Below are 20,682 nucleotides of genomic sequence, written 5' to 3' on the forward strand. Positions count from 1 at the left end.
CAAGATTATATACAAAATCTTAAAAATGTTTTCAAAAAAATTGAGAAAGATTGAGTTGTAAATCATTAAAATAACTTCATAATATTATCCAATTTAAATTATATTTATTGAAAAAAAATTAGAAAATGCAGGAAAGGGCTTCCATTCTGGCTCAGATGGTAAAGAATCTGCCTGCAATGCAGGAGACCTGGGTTCGATCCCTAAGTTGGGAAGAGCCCGGGCATGGCATCCCACTCCAGCATTCTTGCCTGGAGCATCCCCATGGACAGAGGAGCCTGGAGGGACACAGTCCATGGGGTCGCAAAGTGTTGGACATGACTGAGTAACTAAAAACATACAATAATAGAGAGAATTCTCTGCAATTTCATTATTAGAGGTAACAGCTATAAATATTTGATGTTTATAATTTAACATGTTTTGTATATCAACATAAAGATATTGAGATAATACAAGCATGAAAAATATGAGAATCTTTAAAATTGAAGTATAGCTGACTTATAGTATTGTGTTAGTTGCACGTATATAGCAAAGAGACTCAACTGCACATTTAGATTTTTTTTCCATTATAGTTTACTACAAGATATGAAATGCGGTTCCCTGTGCTATACAGTAAATCCTTGTTTATCCATTTTTATATGGTTCTGTGCATCTGTTAATCCATATTTCCGACTTATCCATATCTGTACCTCCCCTCCCCTTTTGGTAACCTTAAGTGTGATTTATATGTCAGTTCAGTTCAGTCGCTCAGTCGTGTCCGACTCTTTGCGACCCTATGAATCATAGCACGCCAGGCCTCCCTGTCCATCACCAGCTCCTGGAGTTCACTCAAACTCATGTCCATTGAGTCGGTGATGCCATCCAGCCATCTTATTCTCTGTCGTCCCCTTCTCTTCCCACCACCAAACCCTCCCAGCCTCAGAGTCTTTTCCAGTGAGTCAACTCGTCGCATGAGTTGGCCAAAGTATTGGAGTTTCAGCTTCAGCTGTCTCTGTAAATAAGTTAATTTATACTATTTCTTAATATTCTGCATATTTCTCTGATTTGCTTCACTTAGTAGGATAATTTCTAGGTCCATCCATGTTGGTGCAAATGGCATTTTCAATTTTTTAAGTCTGAGTAATATTTCATTGTATATATACACCATATCTTCCTTATCCATCAATCCTAAGCGTTGATGGATACTTAAGTTGTTTTCATGTCTTGGCTACAGTGAATAGTTCTGCCATAAATGTTAGGTTACTTGTATCTTTTCAAATTAAAACTTTTGTCTTTTCTGGATATATGCCCAAGTGTGGATCATATAAAAACTCTCCTTTTTTAGATTTTTGAGGAATCTCTGGACTCTTCTCTAGGGGCTATATAGTGCCAATTTATAGTCCCATCAACAGTGTAGGAGGGTTCCCTTTTCTCCACACTTTCTCCAGCATTTATTATTTACAGACTTTGAATAATGGCCAATGTGACTGTTGCGAGGTATACCTCATTGTATTTTTGATTTTCATTTCTCTAATATTTAGCTACATTGAACATTATGTTATGTGCTTCTTGACCATTTGCATGTCTTTTTTAAAAAATTAATTTATTATAATTGGAGGCTAATTACTTTACAGTATTGTATTGATTTTCCCATACATTGACATGAATCTGCCCCAGGTGTACATGTGCTCCCCATCCTGAACCCCCCTCCCACCTCCCTCCCCATCCAATCCCTCTGGTTCATCCCAGTGCACCAGCCCCGAGCATCAAACCTGGACTGGCGATTCATTTCACATATGATAATATACATATTTCAATGCCATTCTCCCAAATCATCCCACCCTTACCCTCTCCCACAGAGTCCAAAAGACTGTTCTATACATCTGTGTCCCTTTTGCTGTCTCGTATGCATATTAAAAAGCAGAGACATTACTTTGCCAACCAAGGTCCATCTAGTCAAGGCTACGGTTTTTCCCGTGGTCATGTATGGATGTGAGAGTTGGACTGTGAAGAAAGCTGATCGCCGAAGAACTGATGCTTTTGAACTGTGGTGCTGGAGAAGACTCTTGAGAGTCCCTTGGACTGCAGGGAGATCCAACCAGTCCATTCTAAAGGAGATCCATCCTGGGTGTTCATTGGAAGGACTGATGCTAAAGCTGAAACTCCAATACTTTGGCCACCTCATGCGACGAGTTGACTCACTGGAAAAGACTCTGAGCTGGGAAGGATTGGGGGCAGGAGGAGACGGGGACGACAGAGAATGAGATGGCTGGATGGCATCACCGACTCGATGGACATGAGTTTGAGTGAACTCTGGGAGTTGGTGATGGACAGGGAGGCCTGGCGTGCTGTGATTCATGGGATCGCAAAGAGTCGGACACGACTAAGCGACTGAACTGAACTGAACTGAATATGTGTGTATGTGTACATACATAGACATACAAGCTACACATAACACACACCCACATATTGTTCTAAGCTGGTGACCATTAAAGGGATACTGCAGTCAGGAGTTACTATAAAGTGTTGCATTAATTTCTTTAAATATATCTCTAAGAATGTAGTGTATTCAATTTAGATTCTTAGGAAAGGAGTTTCTGAATAAACTATTTTATACATTCTTTAATTATTTTAGTAAATATTGCCAGATTATTTATTTTCCATTTTTAAAGTTTTGTGTTTTTTTGTACATTTTTTCATGTTATGTATTAAAGTATATCCCAAGTTCCGCAGTTTAATTTAACATTTTCAATCTGATGGATGAATAAATATAAAGCAGTTTTCGAGCGAGGTTGAGCATATTTCTTCCCTTTGAGGTTCATTTGGCTATTCTCTTCTGGAAATATCTGAAAATATATTTCTCATGCTTTGTAGTCATTTGCTTTCAGTTCAGTTCAGTCGCTTAGTCGTGTCCGACTCTTTGCGACCCCATGAATCACAGCACGCCAGGCCTCCCTGTCCATCACCAAATCCTGGAGTTCACTCAAACTCATGTCCATCAAGTCGGTGATGCCATCCAGCCATCTCATTCTCTGTCGTCCCCTTCTCCTCCTGCCCCCAATCCTTCCCAGCATCAGAGTCTTTTTCCAGAAAACAAAGATCATGGCATCTGGTCATTTGCTTTAGTTGCTTTTATTTTTAGGTCAAATTGTTAGTGTCATTAGATGTTTGAGGTACATAGCATTTTATCACTTCTTCATTTTCATTTCATTACATTTATTTCTCTTTTCCATTTATACAGTTCTAATTTCTGTAATATTAAATTTGCAATTTGAACTAAGAAAAGGTACATAAATCTTTTTTCTTTCCTAGTTTCAGAGCATAGACATTTTCAAGTATTTTAGTTCTATCTTTCTGCACCTCTCCTTGGCATTTCTGCTGTAAATTATTTTAAGTTTATCTTGTTTTAAGTGCATTTCATATTAGTTATTTAAAATTTTTATATATAAAAAATGAAATTTACATTTACCAATTTTTGTCAACTTTTTGCATTTCTTTTCTTTGGAATGAATGTTTTCCTAGCTAAAATCCCATTTTTAGCAATTTGTTTCACATGCTGTCTGAAATTATCATCTTTTTTTAACTCATTCTGTGTTGCTATTTTAAGTAAATACACAATTCTAGTTCTTTGAAAGTTATTTTTCTTGAACACTTTGAAGATGGCCAATGTTATAGGACAGAATGGAAATGTTATAAGCATTAATCATTTAAATTAATTCAATTAAAATAAGTCAGTGTATAAAGAGTGTTGGAAGTTGAATACTGGACTGACATTGAGTGTCTGATATTAAAAAATGAATCAAGAAAGAAAACCTTAAGAATGTTATTCAAGGTCATGGATGATTTATACTTTCATAATAATTTATTGGGTAACTCAGACTCATTAAAAAACAATTAGAATATCAGGAAAAATATGTATAAATCATCTGCTGGAAATTATAGATAGTTAATAAGATTAGGTGGCAAAAAGACACAGAAGAACTTCATAAGAACAGTCATAATGACCACGATAAGCATGACAATGTGGTTAATCACCTGGAATTGGACATCCTGGAGTGTGAAGTCAAGTGGTCCTTAGGAAGCATTACTACAAAGCTAGTGAAGGTGACAGAATTCTAGCTGAGCTATTTAAAACCCTACAAGATGATGCTGTTAAAGTAATGCACTAAATATGTCAGCAAATTTGGAAAACTAAGCATTGGCCACAGGACTGGAAAAGGTCACTTTTCATTCCAGTCCCAAAGAAGGGCAATGCCAACGAATATTCAAATTACAGTACTACTGCACTCATTGCATATGCTAGCAAGGTAATTCTCAACATCCTTCTAGCTAGGCTTCAGAAGTACGTGAACCAAGAACTTCCAGATGTACAAGCTGGATTCAGAAAATGAAGAGGAAACAGAGATCAAATTGCTAACATCCATTGGATCAAAGAGAAAGCAGGGGAATCCCAGAAAAACATCTGCTTCATTGACTACACAAAAGCCTTTGACTGTGTGGATCACAACAAACCATGGCATAGTCTGAAGTAGATGGGAATACCAGACCACCTTACACGTCTTCTGAGATACCTGTATGCAGATGAAGAAGCAAAAGTTAGAACCAGCCATGGAACAATCAGTTCAGTTCAGTTCAGTCGCTCAGTCGTGTCCGAATCTCCGCGAGCCCATGAATCACAGCACGCCAGGCCTCCCTGTCCATCACCAACTCCCGGAGTTCACTCAAACTCATGTCCACAGAGTCGGTGATGCCATCCAGCCATCTCATTCTCGGTCGTCCCCTTCTCCTCCCGCCCCCAAATTTTCCCAGCATCAGAGTCTTTTCCAGTGAGTCAACTCGTCCATGAGGTGGCCAAAGTATTGCAGTTTCAGCTTCAGCATCAGTCCTTCCAATGAACACCCAGGATCAATCTCCTCTAGAATGGACTGGTTGGATCTCCTTGTGGTACAAGAGTCTTCTCCAGCACCACAGTTCAAAAGCATCAGTTCTTCAGCGATCAGCTTTCTTCACAGTCCAACTGTCACATCCATACATGACCATGGGAAAAACCATAGCCTTGACTAGACGCAAGGAGTAAGCGTCTTTTAATTTCATGGCTGCAATCAGCATCTGCAGTGATTTTGGAGCCCAAAAAAATAAAGTTAACAATGGACTGGTTCAAATTGGGAAAGGAATACATCAGGACTGTATACTGTCACCCAGATTAGTGAACTTCTATGAAGAGTACAGCATTCGTAATGCTGAGCTGGATGAATCACAAGCTAGAATCAAGATCACCCGAAGAAATATTTGCAAATTTTTTTGAAAATTAAAGGCCAGTTTTATTAAAAAATAGAAGCATCCTAAGAAAAAACAGTGATATATAAATCATGTAACACATGGTGAAGGAACTAGTTTCATCCCAAGAATCAATGTCCATTGTGTTATTTAACCACATTAAAAGGTTAATTAAGAGGATCATCTCAGAAGCAGAAAATTCAATATTCATTTATGAAAAAATAAAAGTTGGCACTTAAACATGATAAAAAGCTCACATTCATTTATAATAAAATAAAGATAACAGTAATCCATGATAAAACAGAAATATTATATATAGAATTACTATAATAGGATTTTCTCAGTTATGCAGATGATGCCACTCTAATGGCCGAAAGTGAAGAGAAACTAAAGAACCTTAGGTGAGGGTGAAAGAAGAGAGTGAAAAAGTTAGTTCGAAACTCAACACTAAAAACACTAAGATCAAGGCATCTGGTTGCACCATTTCATGGCAAACGGAAGGATAAAACATGGAAAGAGTGACAGATTGTATTTTCTTGGGCTCTAAGATCACTGTGAATTTTGACTCCAGGCATGAAAATAAAAGATGCTGCTCTTTGTAAGGAAAACTATGACAAAACTAGACAGTGTATTAAAAAGCAGAGACATCAACTTGCTGACAATGGTCCAAATAATCAAAACTATGGTTTTTCAGTAGTCATATACATACGTGAGAGTTGGACCATAAAGAAAGCCAAACGCCAAAAGATGCTTTTGACTTGTGGTGTTGTACAAGACTCAAGAGTCCCTTGGACTGCAAGGAGATCAAATGAGTCAATCCTACAAGAAATCAACCCTGAATATTCATTGGAGGGACTGATGCTGAAGCTGAAGTTCCAACACTTTGGTCACCTGATGCAAGCAGCTGATCATTGGAAGAGACCTTGGTCCTGGGATAGATTCAAGGCAAATGGTGAAGGGTATAGCAGAGGACAAGATGATTAAATAGCATCAGTGACTCAATGGAAATGACTTAAAGCAAACTCCAGGAGATAGTAGAGTACAGAATATCCTGGTGTACTACAGTCCATGGGGTCGCAGAGAATCAGACTGGACTGAGCAGCTACGAACCACAACTTGCTTTTCCCATTTAACATGTGGCATCTGATCCCATCACTTCATGGGAAATAGATGGAAAAACAGTGGAAACAGTGTCAGACTTTATTTTTTGGGGCTCCAAAATCACTGTGGATGCTGATTGCAGCCATGAAATTAAAAGACGCTTACTCCTTGGAAGGAAAGTTATGACCAACCTAGATAGTATATTAAAAAGCAGAGACATTACTTTGCCAACAAAGGTCCATCTAGTCAAGGCAATGGTTTTTCCCGTGGTCATGTATGGGTGTGAGAGTTGGACTCTGAAGAAAGTTGATCGCCGAAGAATTGATGCTTTTGAACTGTGGTGTCGAGAAGATTCTTGAGAGTCCCTTGGACTGCAAGGAGATCCAACCAGTCCATCCTAAAGGAGATCAATCCAGGGTGTTCATTGGAAGGACTGATGCTAAAGCTGAAACTCCAATACTTTGGCCACCTCATGCGACGAGTTGACTCACTGGAAAAGACTCTGATGCTGGGAAAGGTTGGGGGCGGGAGGAGACAGGGACAACAGAGAATGAGATGGCTGGATGGCATCACCGACTCTGTGGACATGAGTTTGGGTGAACTCCGAGAGTTGGTGATGGACAGGGAGGCCTGGCGTGCTGTGGTTCATGGGGTCGCGGAGAGTCGGACACGACTGAGCGACTGAACTGAACTGAACTGAACAACCCTTTAGGGTCTTAAGCTTTATATAAAAACATTCAATTATGGTTCCTCACCTTGCATGGTCCTGAGTTTCTTATTCTAATATGTGTGACAATTCCTAGACTTTAGACCCTGAGACTTTCATCTAAGTTTGATATTACTCTGGACCACTTTGGTTCCAGCAGTTACTTTAAATTCCTTCTTTATTTTAAAACTGGCAGACTCAATTTCAGCTATTCATTCAACTAAGGAAAACATTTAAACTTTCCATGGATTTGAAGTGGAAGAGTAGAGTTCTCCCATGTCGTTGGTAGCCAGGAATATTGACCTGATGTCTTCTCTGAGAAGTTACCCCTGTTTTTCTAGATACCCTTCAGTTTTTGGTAGGCACACATGCATACAAATCTATGTAGCTGTACACATTCTCACTATATCCTAATAACTTACAGTATGTTATTCTAGTGGTAATATTTTTGGTATGCTTAATATCTATTTGTAGCATAGTAAGTTAGGAGACCCTACATGAATACATACATATGCCAGTGATTTATACCTGCCTAACATTCTTTGGTGGAGAAGGCAATGGCAAGCCACTCCAGTACTCTTGCCTAGAAAATCCCATGGATGGAGGAGCCTGGTAGGCTGCAGTCCATGGGGTCACTCAGTCCGACACGACTGAGCGACCTCACTTTCACTTTTCACTTTCATGCATTGGAGAAGGAAATGGCAACCCACTCCAGTGTTCTTGCCTGGAGAATCCCAGGGACGGGGGAGCCTGGTGGGCTGCCATCTATGGGGTCACACAGAGTCAGACACGACTGAAGTGACAGCAGCAGCAGCAGCAACAGTATATTCATTTTCATTATTACTACCAACATGAGTATAATAAAATAAATGAAGACCTATGAATATAGGTGCACTATTTTCTCATCCCTTCAACAAATATTTATTGAATGGCTCTTATGTATAAAGCACTATTTCAGGCATTTTAAATGAATCAGTGATTAAAACAGAAGATCTATTCTTATGATTTATTTTCTTCATGCTAGTGAAAAAAATAGTTTTCTTGTTTGGGGCAAGTAATATTGGCTGGAAAAAAAGACATCCATGCCAGACTTCAGATCCTCTTCTTTCACACACCTGGAGCTTGGCCCATGAGACTTCCGTTTTGTAGACTCTCCTAGACTGATCCTATCATTGATATTTTTATGTTGATGAATAATGATGAGGTTTAAGTGCTCTTGGTGTTTTACAGCTTGGACAATGGAGCACCTTTGGAACCTTGGAAGTTGCAGCTCATATTGAATCAGAAACAAAGGAGTACTCAGTGGTGACAGAAGAAGACTGTGAAATTCTTAAAATTCCAGCAAATAATTATGCAAAGTTAAAAACGGTATGTTTTTGTTGTTGTTGATGGTGGGGGTGTTCAGTCATTAAGTCGTGTCTGACTCTGTGACTCCATGGACTGCAGCACACTGGGCTTCCCTGTCCTTCACCATCTCCCAGAGTTTGCTCAAACTCATATCAACTGAGTCAGTGATGCCATGCAACCGTCTCATCCTCCGTTGCCCCTTCTCCTCCTGACTTCACTCTTTCCCAGCATCAGGGTCTTTTCCAGTGAGTTGACTCTTCACATCAGGTGGCCAAAGTATTGGAGCTTCAGCTTGAGAATCCGTCCTTCCAATGAATATTCAGAGTTGATTTCTTGTAGGATTGACTGGTTTGATCTCCTTGACTCTCAAGAGTCTTCTGCAACACCACAGTTCAAAAGCATCAATTCTCTGGCACTCAGTTTCCCTTGTCATCCAACTCTTACATCCACGCATGACTCCTGGAAAAACCAATGCTTTGATTATATTGCCCTTTGTCAGCAAGGTGATGTCTCTGCTTTTTAATACATTCTCTAGGCTTGCTGTAGTTTTTCTTCCAAGGAGCAGCCATCTTTTAATTTCATGGCTGCAGTCACCAGTGTGACCATATCTAATCTATTTGTTAACACATATGAGTGTTTTGACTCTCTAGATAGAAGTTATCCATATCTCTTTTAATATTTTAATTTGTTTTGAATTGGAGACCGTAAAAAGAAGATAGAAGTTATCCATATCTCTTTTAATATTTTAATTTGTTTTGAATTGGAGACCATAAAAAGAAGATTCGATGTTCATCGCTTAAGCCTGTGATGAGCAGCTGAAGTGGAAGGGACGGTCTCTATGGGTATAATTTATTATACATGAGCATTTGGTGCATTTGGTTTTCCATAAATTTAAGATTCATTCATTCACTGTTTTTTATTCATTCATCCAATGACTGTTTTGGGCAACAATGGCATGTCACCAACTAGGGATACCAGAAAAATCAGCCAGAGATCTACAAACCTGTATAATCTGCCTTGGGAGTAAGAAAAAATCAAAAACACAACTAGGGATTATTGGCACACTGTCTCATTGGTATAGCGCATGTCAAAATCCAAAGCTGCACGAACAGGTGATCACAGCTTTACTCTGACCCCCTAATTCTGCTACACTAGGAAAACTTATTTTCTTCATTTTTAACAGTGTATTCTCTTTCATTCAAGTTGAAAAATACTCCCATCATCTATTTCTCCTCCCCTGAAGGGTAGAGGAAGTCTGTATAAGTGGTGGATTGGGGGACCACTATGGTCATCCTCTGTCAGAAATTCTTCATAGGATTTAACCCTGGTGTGCGTGCCACGGACTCTGCATAGGCTACAGTGAGATCCTGTGTGGGAAGGAGATCGAGAGACACCCATCTTCTTGATTTAGGTCTTTAATAGTTGGGATTTCTTTTGATGCAGTGGTCTCAGTGATACAGAAGACTTTTCCAGGATTCAGTGAAGTGTGAAAGCGTTAGTCACTCAATCATGTCCAACTCTTTGCAACCCTATGGACTGACTGTAGTTCACCAAGCTCCTGTGTCCATGGAATTCTCCAGGCAAAAATACTGGAGTCGGTAGCAATTCCCATCTCCAGGGAACCTTCCTGACTGAGGGATCGAAACTGGGTTTTCTGAATTGCAGGCAGATTCTTTACTGTCTGAACCACAAGAGAAGCCCGAGATTCAACTTCCTTCCAAATCTCTGGTTTCAGAGGGTTTGGCCTAAAAAAAAAAGTTTCACATGTTCGGTTTTATTTTCAAAATGTCAGTAAGTATCATTTATTTGATCAAATAAATATTGCATCAAATACAACATTTGAGTCTAGTCAACTTTGATAGAGTTCTTTCAAAAATGCTAAAATATTTATAAGAACTTAAAAATAAATGTGAAATGTGGGAAAATATTTTAGTAGCCAATATGAAGATTAAAATTTCAGTAGGGTTATGTGGTCTTGCTTTTATAAAAATTCACATATTCTATTATAGTTTGCATTCACATAGCCTTTATTTTTCTTTTCACTGCCATTTGCCTATCTTCTATCCTTTTATCTCTCTTTTTTTAAATTACTTAACACACAAATTTTGATAGTGACTTTTTGTTTCAGGAAAAGACAAAACTGGAAAATCAACATAAGGTGAAATTAATCCATAAGTGTCCATATTATGTGGAGTGGCCTACTTTATCCATATATGAACTAGTTACATTCACTAAATGGAAAAAATTTCCCCCAGGTCATGGTGAGTTTAATGCAATTTTAGATTACTTTCTTTACATTATATTATTGAAATTTGTAATTTCTCATAATTTTAATATGTATTTTTATAAATATCATATTAAATATAAATATATTAAATATTCTATAATTTGACATTTTATGTAATATTTTGTCACATGTGTTTCTCTAATATATTTAATGTTAACTTTTAGTTGGACGTTTAGATTGTTACTTTTTTAATTAAAAATCATTCTGTACTGATTCAAAGGGTGATCTCAGAAGTAGAGTTACTTCTACATCCTCTATTTCTCCCCACAATCCCTATCCTTCTTGATTTACCCTTGCTGTCAATGTCAGGACCAAACTATATGGTATAAATGCAATGAGAAAGTATAGTCATTTTGTGTGTGTGTTATCCTGGAAGAACATGTTCTTAAGTTGCACATTTGCTTGTCTGAACCCATGCTACACATTATCAGGGAAAATATCATTAAAGAGTAGTTAAGATTAAAAGCAGGAGCCACAGTAGTGATGCTGTCTATATTTTCAATATTTAGACTGGCGATGATGCATGAATATGTTGGATTACATATGCACAAAAAATGTAGGTGGCACTGAGTCATTTTACAATATTTTCATCTATGAGAAGTGTACTAAATTAGAGATGCCAACTGGTATGGGTTGATTTTGGGTCCCACAAAATTCATATGTTGAAGTCCTAATCTCTTGTTTTTCAGGGGCTAAGTCATGTCCATCTCTTGCCACTCCTTGGACGGAAGCACACCAGGCTCCTCTGTCCTCCACTATCTCCTGGACTTTGCCACAATTCATGTCCATAGGTTCGGTGATACTTTCTAACCATCTCATCCTCATCCTCTGCTGCTCCCTTCTCCTTTTGCCTTCAGTCGTTCCCAGCATCAGGGCCTTTTCCAATGAGTCAGCTCTTCACATCAGATGACCAAAGTATTGGAGCGTCAATAATAGTCCTTACAGTGAACATTCAGGGTTGATTTCCTTTAGGATTGACAATTTTGATCTTGCAATCCAATGGACTCTTGTAAATCTTCCCCAGTGCCAGTTTGAAAGCATCAGTTCTTTGGCACTCAGCTTCTTTATGGTCCAACTCTCACATCTATACATCAGTTCAGTTCAGCTCAGTTCAGTCACTCAGTCATGTCCGACTCTTTGCAACCCCTTGGACCACAGCGCCAGGCTTCCCGGTCCATCACCAACTCCCAGAGTTTACCCAAACTCATGTCCTTCGAGTTGGTGATGCCATCCAACCATCTCATCCTCTGTCATCTATACACAGCTACTGGAAATAAAAATATACCTTTGACTATAAGGACTTTTGTCAGCTAAATGATGTCTCAGCCTTTTAATACACTGTCTAGATTTGTCATAACTTTCCTTTCAGGGAGCAAGTGTCTTTTAATTTAATGGCTGCAATAACCATCATCCACAGTGATTTTGGAGCCCAAGAAGATAAAATCTGTCACTCTTTACACTTTTTCCCCTTCTATTTGCCATGTAATGATGGGACCAGATGCCATGATCTCAGCTTTTTAATGCTGAGTTTCTAGCCAGCTTTTTCACCCTCCTCTTTCACCCTCATTAAGAGGCTCTTTAGTTTCTCTTCATTTTCCTGCCATTATAGTGGTATCGTCTGCACATCTGAGGTTGTTGATACTTCTCCTGGCAATCTTGATTCCAGCTTGTGATTCATTCACCTCTACATATAAGCTAAATAAGCAGGTTGGCAATGTACAGTGGCCTTATCATACTCTTTCCCCAATTTTGGGAAATTTCCCCCCAAACCAGTCAGTTTTTCCATGTCTGGTTCTAATTGTTGCTTCTTGACCTGTAGATAGGTTTCTAAGGAGACAAGTAAGGTAGTCTGGTACTCCCTTCTCTTTAAGAATTTTACACAGTTCATGGTGATCCACAAAGTCAAATGCTTTAGCATAGTCAGGAAGTAGATGTTTTTTCCAGAATACCTTTGCTTCATCCATGATCCAGCAACTCAACTATTAGCAATTTGATCTCTGGTTCCTCTGCCTCTTCAAAACCCAGCTTGTGCATCTGGAATTTCTCAGTTCATGTACTGCTAAATCCTAGCTTGGGGGATTTTGATGATGACCTTGATACCATGTGAAATGAGCTCAATTGTATGGTAGTTAGAACATTCTTTGGCATTGCCTTTCTTTAGGAATGTAAAGCAAACTGACCTTTTCCAGTCTTGTGGCCAATACTGAGTATTACCGGTTTGCTGACATATTGAGTGAAGCACTTTAACAGCATAATCTTAGGATTTTTAAACAGCTCAGCTAGAATTCCATCACCTCCACGAGTTTTGTTCAGAATAATGTTTCCTAAGGCCCACTTGACTTCATATTCTAGAATGTCCGACTCTAGGTGAGTGACTGTACCATTGTGATTATGTGGGTTATTAAGACCTTCCTGGTGTAATTCTTCAGTGTATCCTTGCCACCTCTTCTTTATCTCTTCTGTTATTTTAGGGCCTTATTGCTTCTGTCCTTTATGGTGCCCATTCTTGCATGTAATGTTCTCTTGATACCTCTAATTTCTTTTTGAAGAGACTTTAGTCTTTCCCCTTTTATCATTTTCCTCCATTTCTTTGGATTGTTCATTTAAAAGGCCTTCTTATCTCTCCTGTGAAACTCTGCATTCAGATGGGTATATCTTTCCCTTTCTCCCTTGCCTTTCACGTCTCTTCTTTTCTCAGCTATTTATAAAGCCTCCTCAGACAGCCCCTTTGCCTTCTTGCAATTCATTTTGTTTGGGATGATTTTGGCCACTGTCTCCTGTACATTGTTATCCCCCATCCATAGTTTTCCAGGCACTCTGTCTACCACATCTAATTCCTTATATCTATTCATCACCTCTGCTGTATCATCAGGGACTTGATTTAGGTTATCCCTGAATTGCCTAGCAGTTTTCCCTACTTTCTTCAGTTTAAGATTGAATTCTAATATGCTACATGGATGTGGGACCACTGGGATGCAGTTAAGCCATGAGAGTGGATTCCTCCTGAATGGTATTAGTGCCCTTAAAATTAGGAAGAGAAAGAGTTGATCTCTCTTTTTCGGCTATGTGAATATACTGGAAGAAGACCACTATCTGCAAACCAGAAAGAAGGCTGTCGTCAGATATTGAATCTGTTGGCACCTAGTTGTCCCAGCCTCCTAAATTCTAAAAGAAAATATTTACTGCTTAAGTCACCCAGTCAAAACTAATTGTTATCACAGGCAAAACTAAGTCACGAATACAAGAGGCACTGTGGTAGGTGGGTCAGAGTCTTGGATCCCATTCAGTCAGGAATCACTAGAGTGCCCGACCTCAAACCTATAGATCATAATTGCAGTGAATGATGTGATCAGAAGGAGGAGAACACTTCTGAATTAAGTTTAATATTAAAGTTCTAAAAAGAATGAGTCTAATTTACAAATTCCAAAATGTGACTATTCTAATAATAAAAGTATGTTGATAAAGTGGTTGAATCTGGCTAAGATGTCATTTGAGGAAGTCACTACATAATAGGAAATTGAGGTTTAGCATAACACCAAACAGATGTTTCATTTATTGAAAAAAAAAATGAGTACTTTATGCTTCAAACCCTTCAGTTCAGTTCAGTACAGTTCAGTCGCTCAGTTGTGTCCAACTCTCCGCAACCCCATGAATCACAGCATGCCAGGCCTCCCTGTCCATCACCAACTCCCGGAGTTCACTCAAACTCATGTCCACAGAGTCGGTAATGCCATCCAGCCATCTCATTCTCTGTCGTTCCCTTCTCCTCCCGCCCCCAACCTTTCCCAGCATCAGAGTCTTTTCCAGTGAGTCAACTCGTCGCATGAGGTGGCCAAAGTATTGGAGTTTCAGCTTTAGCATCAGTCCTTCCAATGAACACCCTGGATTGATCTCCTTTAGAATGGACTGGTTGGATCTCCTTGCAGTCCAAGGGACTCTCAAGAGTCTTCTCCAACACCACAGTTCAAAAGCATCAATTCTTCGGCGATCAGCTTAGAGTCCCTAATAAACCTGTTCAATTTAGTGCAGTCTGCACACTTTGCTGAATTTGTTCCAAGTTTTTTTCTGTGCTTGTTTTTATATATTATTTATCAGTTTCTGAAATATGTGTTTAGCCCACATTTAGCCAAATATTTATTTTCTTCTTGCTTATGAAAATTGAATATGCTCGCTTCGGCAGCACATATACTAAAATTGGAACAATACAGAGATTAGCATGGCCCCTGCGCAAGGATGACACGCAAATTCATGAAGTGTTCCATATTTTTATAAATATTTATGCACCCAACATAGGAGCACCGCAATATGTAAAACAATTACTAACAATTATGAAAGGGGAAATTAACAATAACACAATAATAGTGGGAGACTTTAATACCCCACTTACATCTATGGATAGATCAACTAAACAGAAAATTAACAAGGAAACACAAACTTTAAATGATACAATAGACCAGTTAGACCTAATAGATCTCTATAGGACATTTCACCCCAAAACAATGAATTTCACCTTTTTCTCAAGCGCACAGGGAACCTTTTCCAGGATAGATCACATCCTGGGCCATAAATCTAGCCTTGATAAATTCAAAAAAATTGAAATCATTCCAAGCATCTTTTCTGACCACAATGCAGTAAGATTAGATCTCAATTACGGGAGAAAAACTATTAAAAATGCCAACATATGGAGGCTGAACAACACATTGCTGAATAATGAACAAATCATAGAAGAAATCAAAAGAGAAATTAAAATATGCATAGAAATGAATGAAAATGAAAACAAACAACCCAAAACCTCTGGGACACTGTAAAAGCAGTGCTAAGGGGGAAGTTCATAGCAATACAGGCACACCTCAAGAAACAAGAAAAAAAGTCAAATAAATAACCTAACTCTACATCTAAAACAACTAGAAAAGGAAGAAATGGAGAACCCCAGGATTAGCAGAAGGAAAGAAATTGTAAAAATTAGGGCAGAGATAAATGCAAAAGAAACAAAAGAGACCATAGCAAAAATCAACAAAGCCAAAAGCTGGTTCTTTGAGAAGGTAAATAAAATTGACAAACCACTAGCCAGACTTATCAAGAAACAAAGGGAGAAGAACCAAATCAATAAAATTAGAAATGAAAATGGAGAGATCACAACTGACAACACAGAAATACAAAGGATTATTAGAGAATACTATCAGCAATTATATGGCAATAAAATGAATAACCTGGAAGAAATGGACAAATTCCTAGAAAAGTACACCTTGCCAAAACTGAACCAGGAAGAAATAGAAAATCTGAACAGACCCATCACAAGCACGGAAATAGAGGAAGTAATCGGAAAGTTTCCAGCAAACAAAAGCCCAGGTCCAGACGGCTTCACAGCTGAATTCTACCAAAAATTTAGTGAAGAGCTAACACCTATTCTACTCAAACTCTTTCAGAAAATTGCTGAGGAAGGAAAACTTCCAAACTCATTCTATGAGGCCACTATCACCCTAATCCCAAAACCTGGTAAAGACCCCACAAAAAAAGAAAACTACAGGCCAATATCACTGATGAACATAGATGCAAAAATCCTTAACAAAATTCTAGCAATCAGAATCCAACAACACATTAAGAAGATCATACATCATGACCAAGTGGGCTTTATCCCAGGAATGCAAGGATTCTTCAATATCCGCAAATCAATCAACGTAATACACCACATTAACAGACTGAAAAATAAAAATCATATGATTATCTCAATAGATGCAGAGAAAGCCTTCGACAAAATTCAACATCCATTTATGATAAAAACCCTCCAGAAAGTGGGAATAGAAGGGACATACCTCAACATAATAAAAGCTATATACGACAAACCCACAGCAAACATTATCCTCAATGGTGAAAAACTGAAAGCATTTCCCCTAAAGTCAGGAACAAGACAAGGGTGCCCACTCTCACCACTACTATTCAACATAGTTCTGGAAGTTTTGGCTACAGCAATCAGAGCAGAAAAAGACATAAAAGGAATACAAATTGGAAAAGAAGAAGTAAAACTTTCACTGTTCGCTGATGACATGATCCTCTACACAGAAAACCCTAAAGACTCTACCAGAAAACTACTAGAGCTAATCAATGAATACAGTAAAGTTGCAGGATATAAAATCAACACACAGAAATCCCTTGCATTCCTATACACTAATAATGAGAAAATAGAGAAATTAAGGAAACTATTCCATTCACTGTTGCAACGAAAAGAATTAAATACTTAGGAATATATGTACCTAAGGAAACAAAAGACTTGTACATAGAAAACTATAAAACACTAGTGAAAGTAATCAAAGAGGACACTAAGAGATGGAGAAATATACCGTGTTCGTGGATTGGAAGATTAAATATTGTGAAAATGAGTATACTACCCAAAGTAATTTATACATTCAATGCAATCCCTATCAAGCTACCAATGATATTTTTCACAGAACTAGAACAAATAATCTCACAATTTGTATGGAAATACAAAAAACCTCGAATAGCCAAAGCAATCTTGAAGAAGAAAAATGGAACTGGAGGAATTAACCTGCCAGACTTCAGGCTCTACTACAAAGCCACAGTCATCAAGACAGTATGGTACTGGCATAAAGACAGAAATATAGATCAATGGAACAAAATAGAAAGCCCAGAGATAAATCCACGCACCTATGGACACCTTATCTTTGACAAAGGAGGCAAGAATATAAAATGGAGAAAAGACAGTCTGTTTAACAAGTGGTGCTGGGAAAACTGGTCAGCCACTTGTAAAAGAATGAAATTAGAACACTTCCTAACACCATACACCAAAATAAACTCAAAATGGATTAGAGAGCTAAATGTAAGACCAGATACTATAAAACTCCTAGAGGAGAACGTAGGCAAAACACTCTCTGACATAAATCACAGCAGGATCCTCCAAGACCCACCTCCCAGAATATTGGAAATAAAAGCAAAAATAAACAAATGGGACCTAATTAAAATCAAAAGCTTCTGCACAGCAAAAGAAACTCTAAGCAAGGTGAAAAGACAGCCTTCAGAATGGGAGAAAATAATAGCAAATGAAGCAACTGATAAAGGATTAATCTCCAAAATATACAAGCAGCTCCTGCAGCTCAATTCCAATAAACTAAGTGACCCAATCAAAAAATGGGCCAAAGAACTAAACAGACATTTCTCCAAAGCAGACATAAAGATGGCTAACAAACACATGAAAAAATGCTCAACATCCCTCATAATCAGAGAGATGCATCAAAACCACAATGAGATACCATTTCACACCAGTCAGAATGGCTGCTATCCAAAAGTCTACATGTAATAAATGCTGGAGAGGGTGTGGAGAGAAGGGAACCCTTTTACACTGTTGGTGGGAATGCAAACTAGTACAGCCACTATGGAGAACAGTGTGGAGATTCCTCAAAAAACTGGAAATAGAACTGCCATATGATCCAGCAATTGCACTCCTGGGCATACACACCGAGGAAACCAGAATTGAAAGAGACACATGTACTCCAGTGTTCATTGGAGCACTGTTTATAATAGCCAGGACATGGAAGCAACCTAGATGTCCATCTGCAGATGAATGGATAAGAAAGCTTTGGTACATATACACAATGGAGAATTTTTCAGCCATCAAGAAGAATGCATTTGAATCAGTTTTAATGAGGTGGATGAAATTGGAGCCAATTATAGAGAGTGAAGTAAGCCAGAAAGAAAAACATCAATACAGTATACTAACGCATATATATGGAATTTAGAAAGATGGTAACCTTAACCCTGTATACGAGACTGCAAAAGAGACATAGGCATATAGAACAGTCTTTGGGACTCTGTGGGAGAGGGTGAAGGTGGGATGATTGGGGAGAACGGCATTGTAGCATGTATATTATCATAAGTGACCTGTCCAGGTTCGACGCATGATACAGGATGCCTGGGGCTGGTGCACGGGAATGACATGGAGGGAGGATATGGGGAGGAGGGAGGTGGGAGGGGGGTTCGGGAGGGAGAGCACATGTACACCCAGGGCGGATTCATGTCAATGTATGGCAAAACCAACCAATATATTAATGTAAGGTGATTTGCCTCCAATAAAATAAATTTTAAAAAAAGATTGAATATGATATGTTACATTTTCATGCAACATTTCATGAAACATTTTTTCCTAATGATGTATTCATTTTTTAGCCAAAAGTATATTTAGAAGACAAGTAGTAAACTGATTTGTAAAAAACTGGAATTTAGCATTGTAAAGTCAGTACCTGTATTGCATAGAATTATTTTTAAATTGAGAGTTTGGATTTACCTTAGGGTCTTCCTTTTGTATTAGAAATATCAACTCTTGACCCATACTTCAGTTCCAAGGCTATTTTATATAAGAATATCATAGCCTTGTCAATTGATCAGGATGTTAATAGTTCCGAGATGATTTTAAAGGAAGGAAGAAACCATAATCAAAGAGTTTTTCAACAACATGAACCAAAAGGATAAGGGGTTTGGAAAAAGGGGAACAATCATGTCTTTTTAATTTATTTGATTACTAATGATGAATAATTTGTTTTTCAACCTAAAATATCTAGCATCAAAAAGTTAAGAAGATCCTGACTTGACACACAGTTTCTTAGACACGCTGGGTTCAAGTTTGTTTTTGGTGAATGTGTTTTGCGCTAATGATGGAAGCTATTATATTGAAAAATCCATGATTGTATTTTGCATGTCAAAAGTTACATTATTCTTCTACTGTTCCCAATTGTTTAAATATTTCATCATTATTCTTTTACAGTTTAAAAAACCATTTTTCCTCCTTAGGGAAGAATGGCAGTTTCACCAGATGATTCTCAAAACTTCTTTCAGCTCTGAAATACTATAGTTCTCATAAATAAACATACTAAAGTGAAGAATAAGTTCTTTCAATCTAATTTTCTTTTATGGTGGTGGCAAACATGATATATCAAAGAGAAAGCATTAGATATAATCCTTCTCAACTTTACTCAAGATTTATTTTGAACTTTTATCAGAAAATGTAGAGTGTAGCTCAAATTATACTTTCATTATTTAGGTTCAAAATTAACAGTTGTATGAATTCCAAAGCATAATTATGTGTGTTTTGATCTTATTTTAGGAAAATATATTGGTGAAGTTTCAGAGAGATTTTGTTATTGAAAATCTTGATAGAATTTAACATTAATCCCTGGAAATCTCTGATATAAGTAAAGCTTATTTCTGGCTCCATTTCTCTGTTAAGTCTTTTTTTTTCCTTCTGCTTCATTTGCAAAGGGAGACGGAGTATAATGTATGTGTACAAATTCTTCCCTGGTGATGTTTTTGAGGTGTGATTGACTAGAAAATGGCAACCAGCTGGTCTCACTAATCAGCCTATGTCTATATGTGTCATGTTTACAAGAACAAAATGGTAAATTCATTAGACATCAATGAACTATTTGTGTAAATTTTATTGTTATCCTGCTTATGTCAATATGCTCCATCTTTTCCATGTTGGGTATGATATAGCAAGCATAATAGAGATACAAAAAATGTATTATTCAATTTAGTTTTAAAAGATAAAATATGCAAATATAGCAATTGTGAAAAAAAAATTCTAGACTTCACAAACCAAAAATGGAGCGTTTCAGCCACAGAATTTCTACCTAATGTTTCTAAACCCCTATTGTTTGACATCTGTCTTTGCAGATGAATTAACTCTGGAGGGTATCAAAACTCTTAGCCCCAAGGACACTCTTGAGCATCCCAGAATCAGTTTATGTTTTGGAGTGCCAGTGATTGTGATGTTTTTCTTCCTCTTTTTTTTTTTTTTTGCATTAAGTGAATATTTTATAATATAGAGTATTAATTCATTTAATTTTAATAGACTTTACTGCTTAAAGAAATTTTAAATTCACAGCAAAAACTGAACAAAGGGTACAGAGAATTACCACATACCACCTGCCCCTGATCTTGAACGCTATCCCTGATTACTAGAATATTCCACCTGAGTGGT

The 20,682-nt window shown here is 37.8% G+C and overlaps 1 protein-coding gene and 1 non-coding gene across 2 annotated transcripts in view; both read left to right on the forward strand.

The window, feature by feature from the left end:
* The window catches only part of CNBD1 (cyclic nucleotide binding domain containing 1), a 500,682-nt gene that overhangs the window by 346,799 nt on the left and 133,201 nt on the right, over positions 1–20,682 (forward strand). Inside the window, exons 7-8 of the mRNA XM_088844600.1 lie at positions 8,291–8,428; positions 10,536–10,668. Of these exons, the coding sequence (XP_088700726.1) occupies positions 8,291–8,428; positions 10,536–10,668 (271 nt within the window). The remainder of the gene's footprint in view (positions 1–8,290; positions 8,429–10,535; positions 10,669–20,682) is intronic.
* LOC129560561 (U6 spliceosomal RNA) lies at positions 14,859–14,962 on the forward strand. Its single transcript, XR_008686794.2, has one exon. It is a non-coding gene; the product is annotated as a U6 spliceosomal RNA (small nuclear RNA).

This window comes from Moschus berezovskii, chromosome 16 (genome assembly GCF_049115385.1).
Source record: "Moschus berezovskii isolate FMDL1 chromosome 16, NW_MosBer_1.0, whole genome shotgun sequence".
NCBI lineage: Eukaryota > Metazoa > Chordata > Mammalia > Artiodactyla > Moschidae > Moschus > Moschus berezovskii.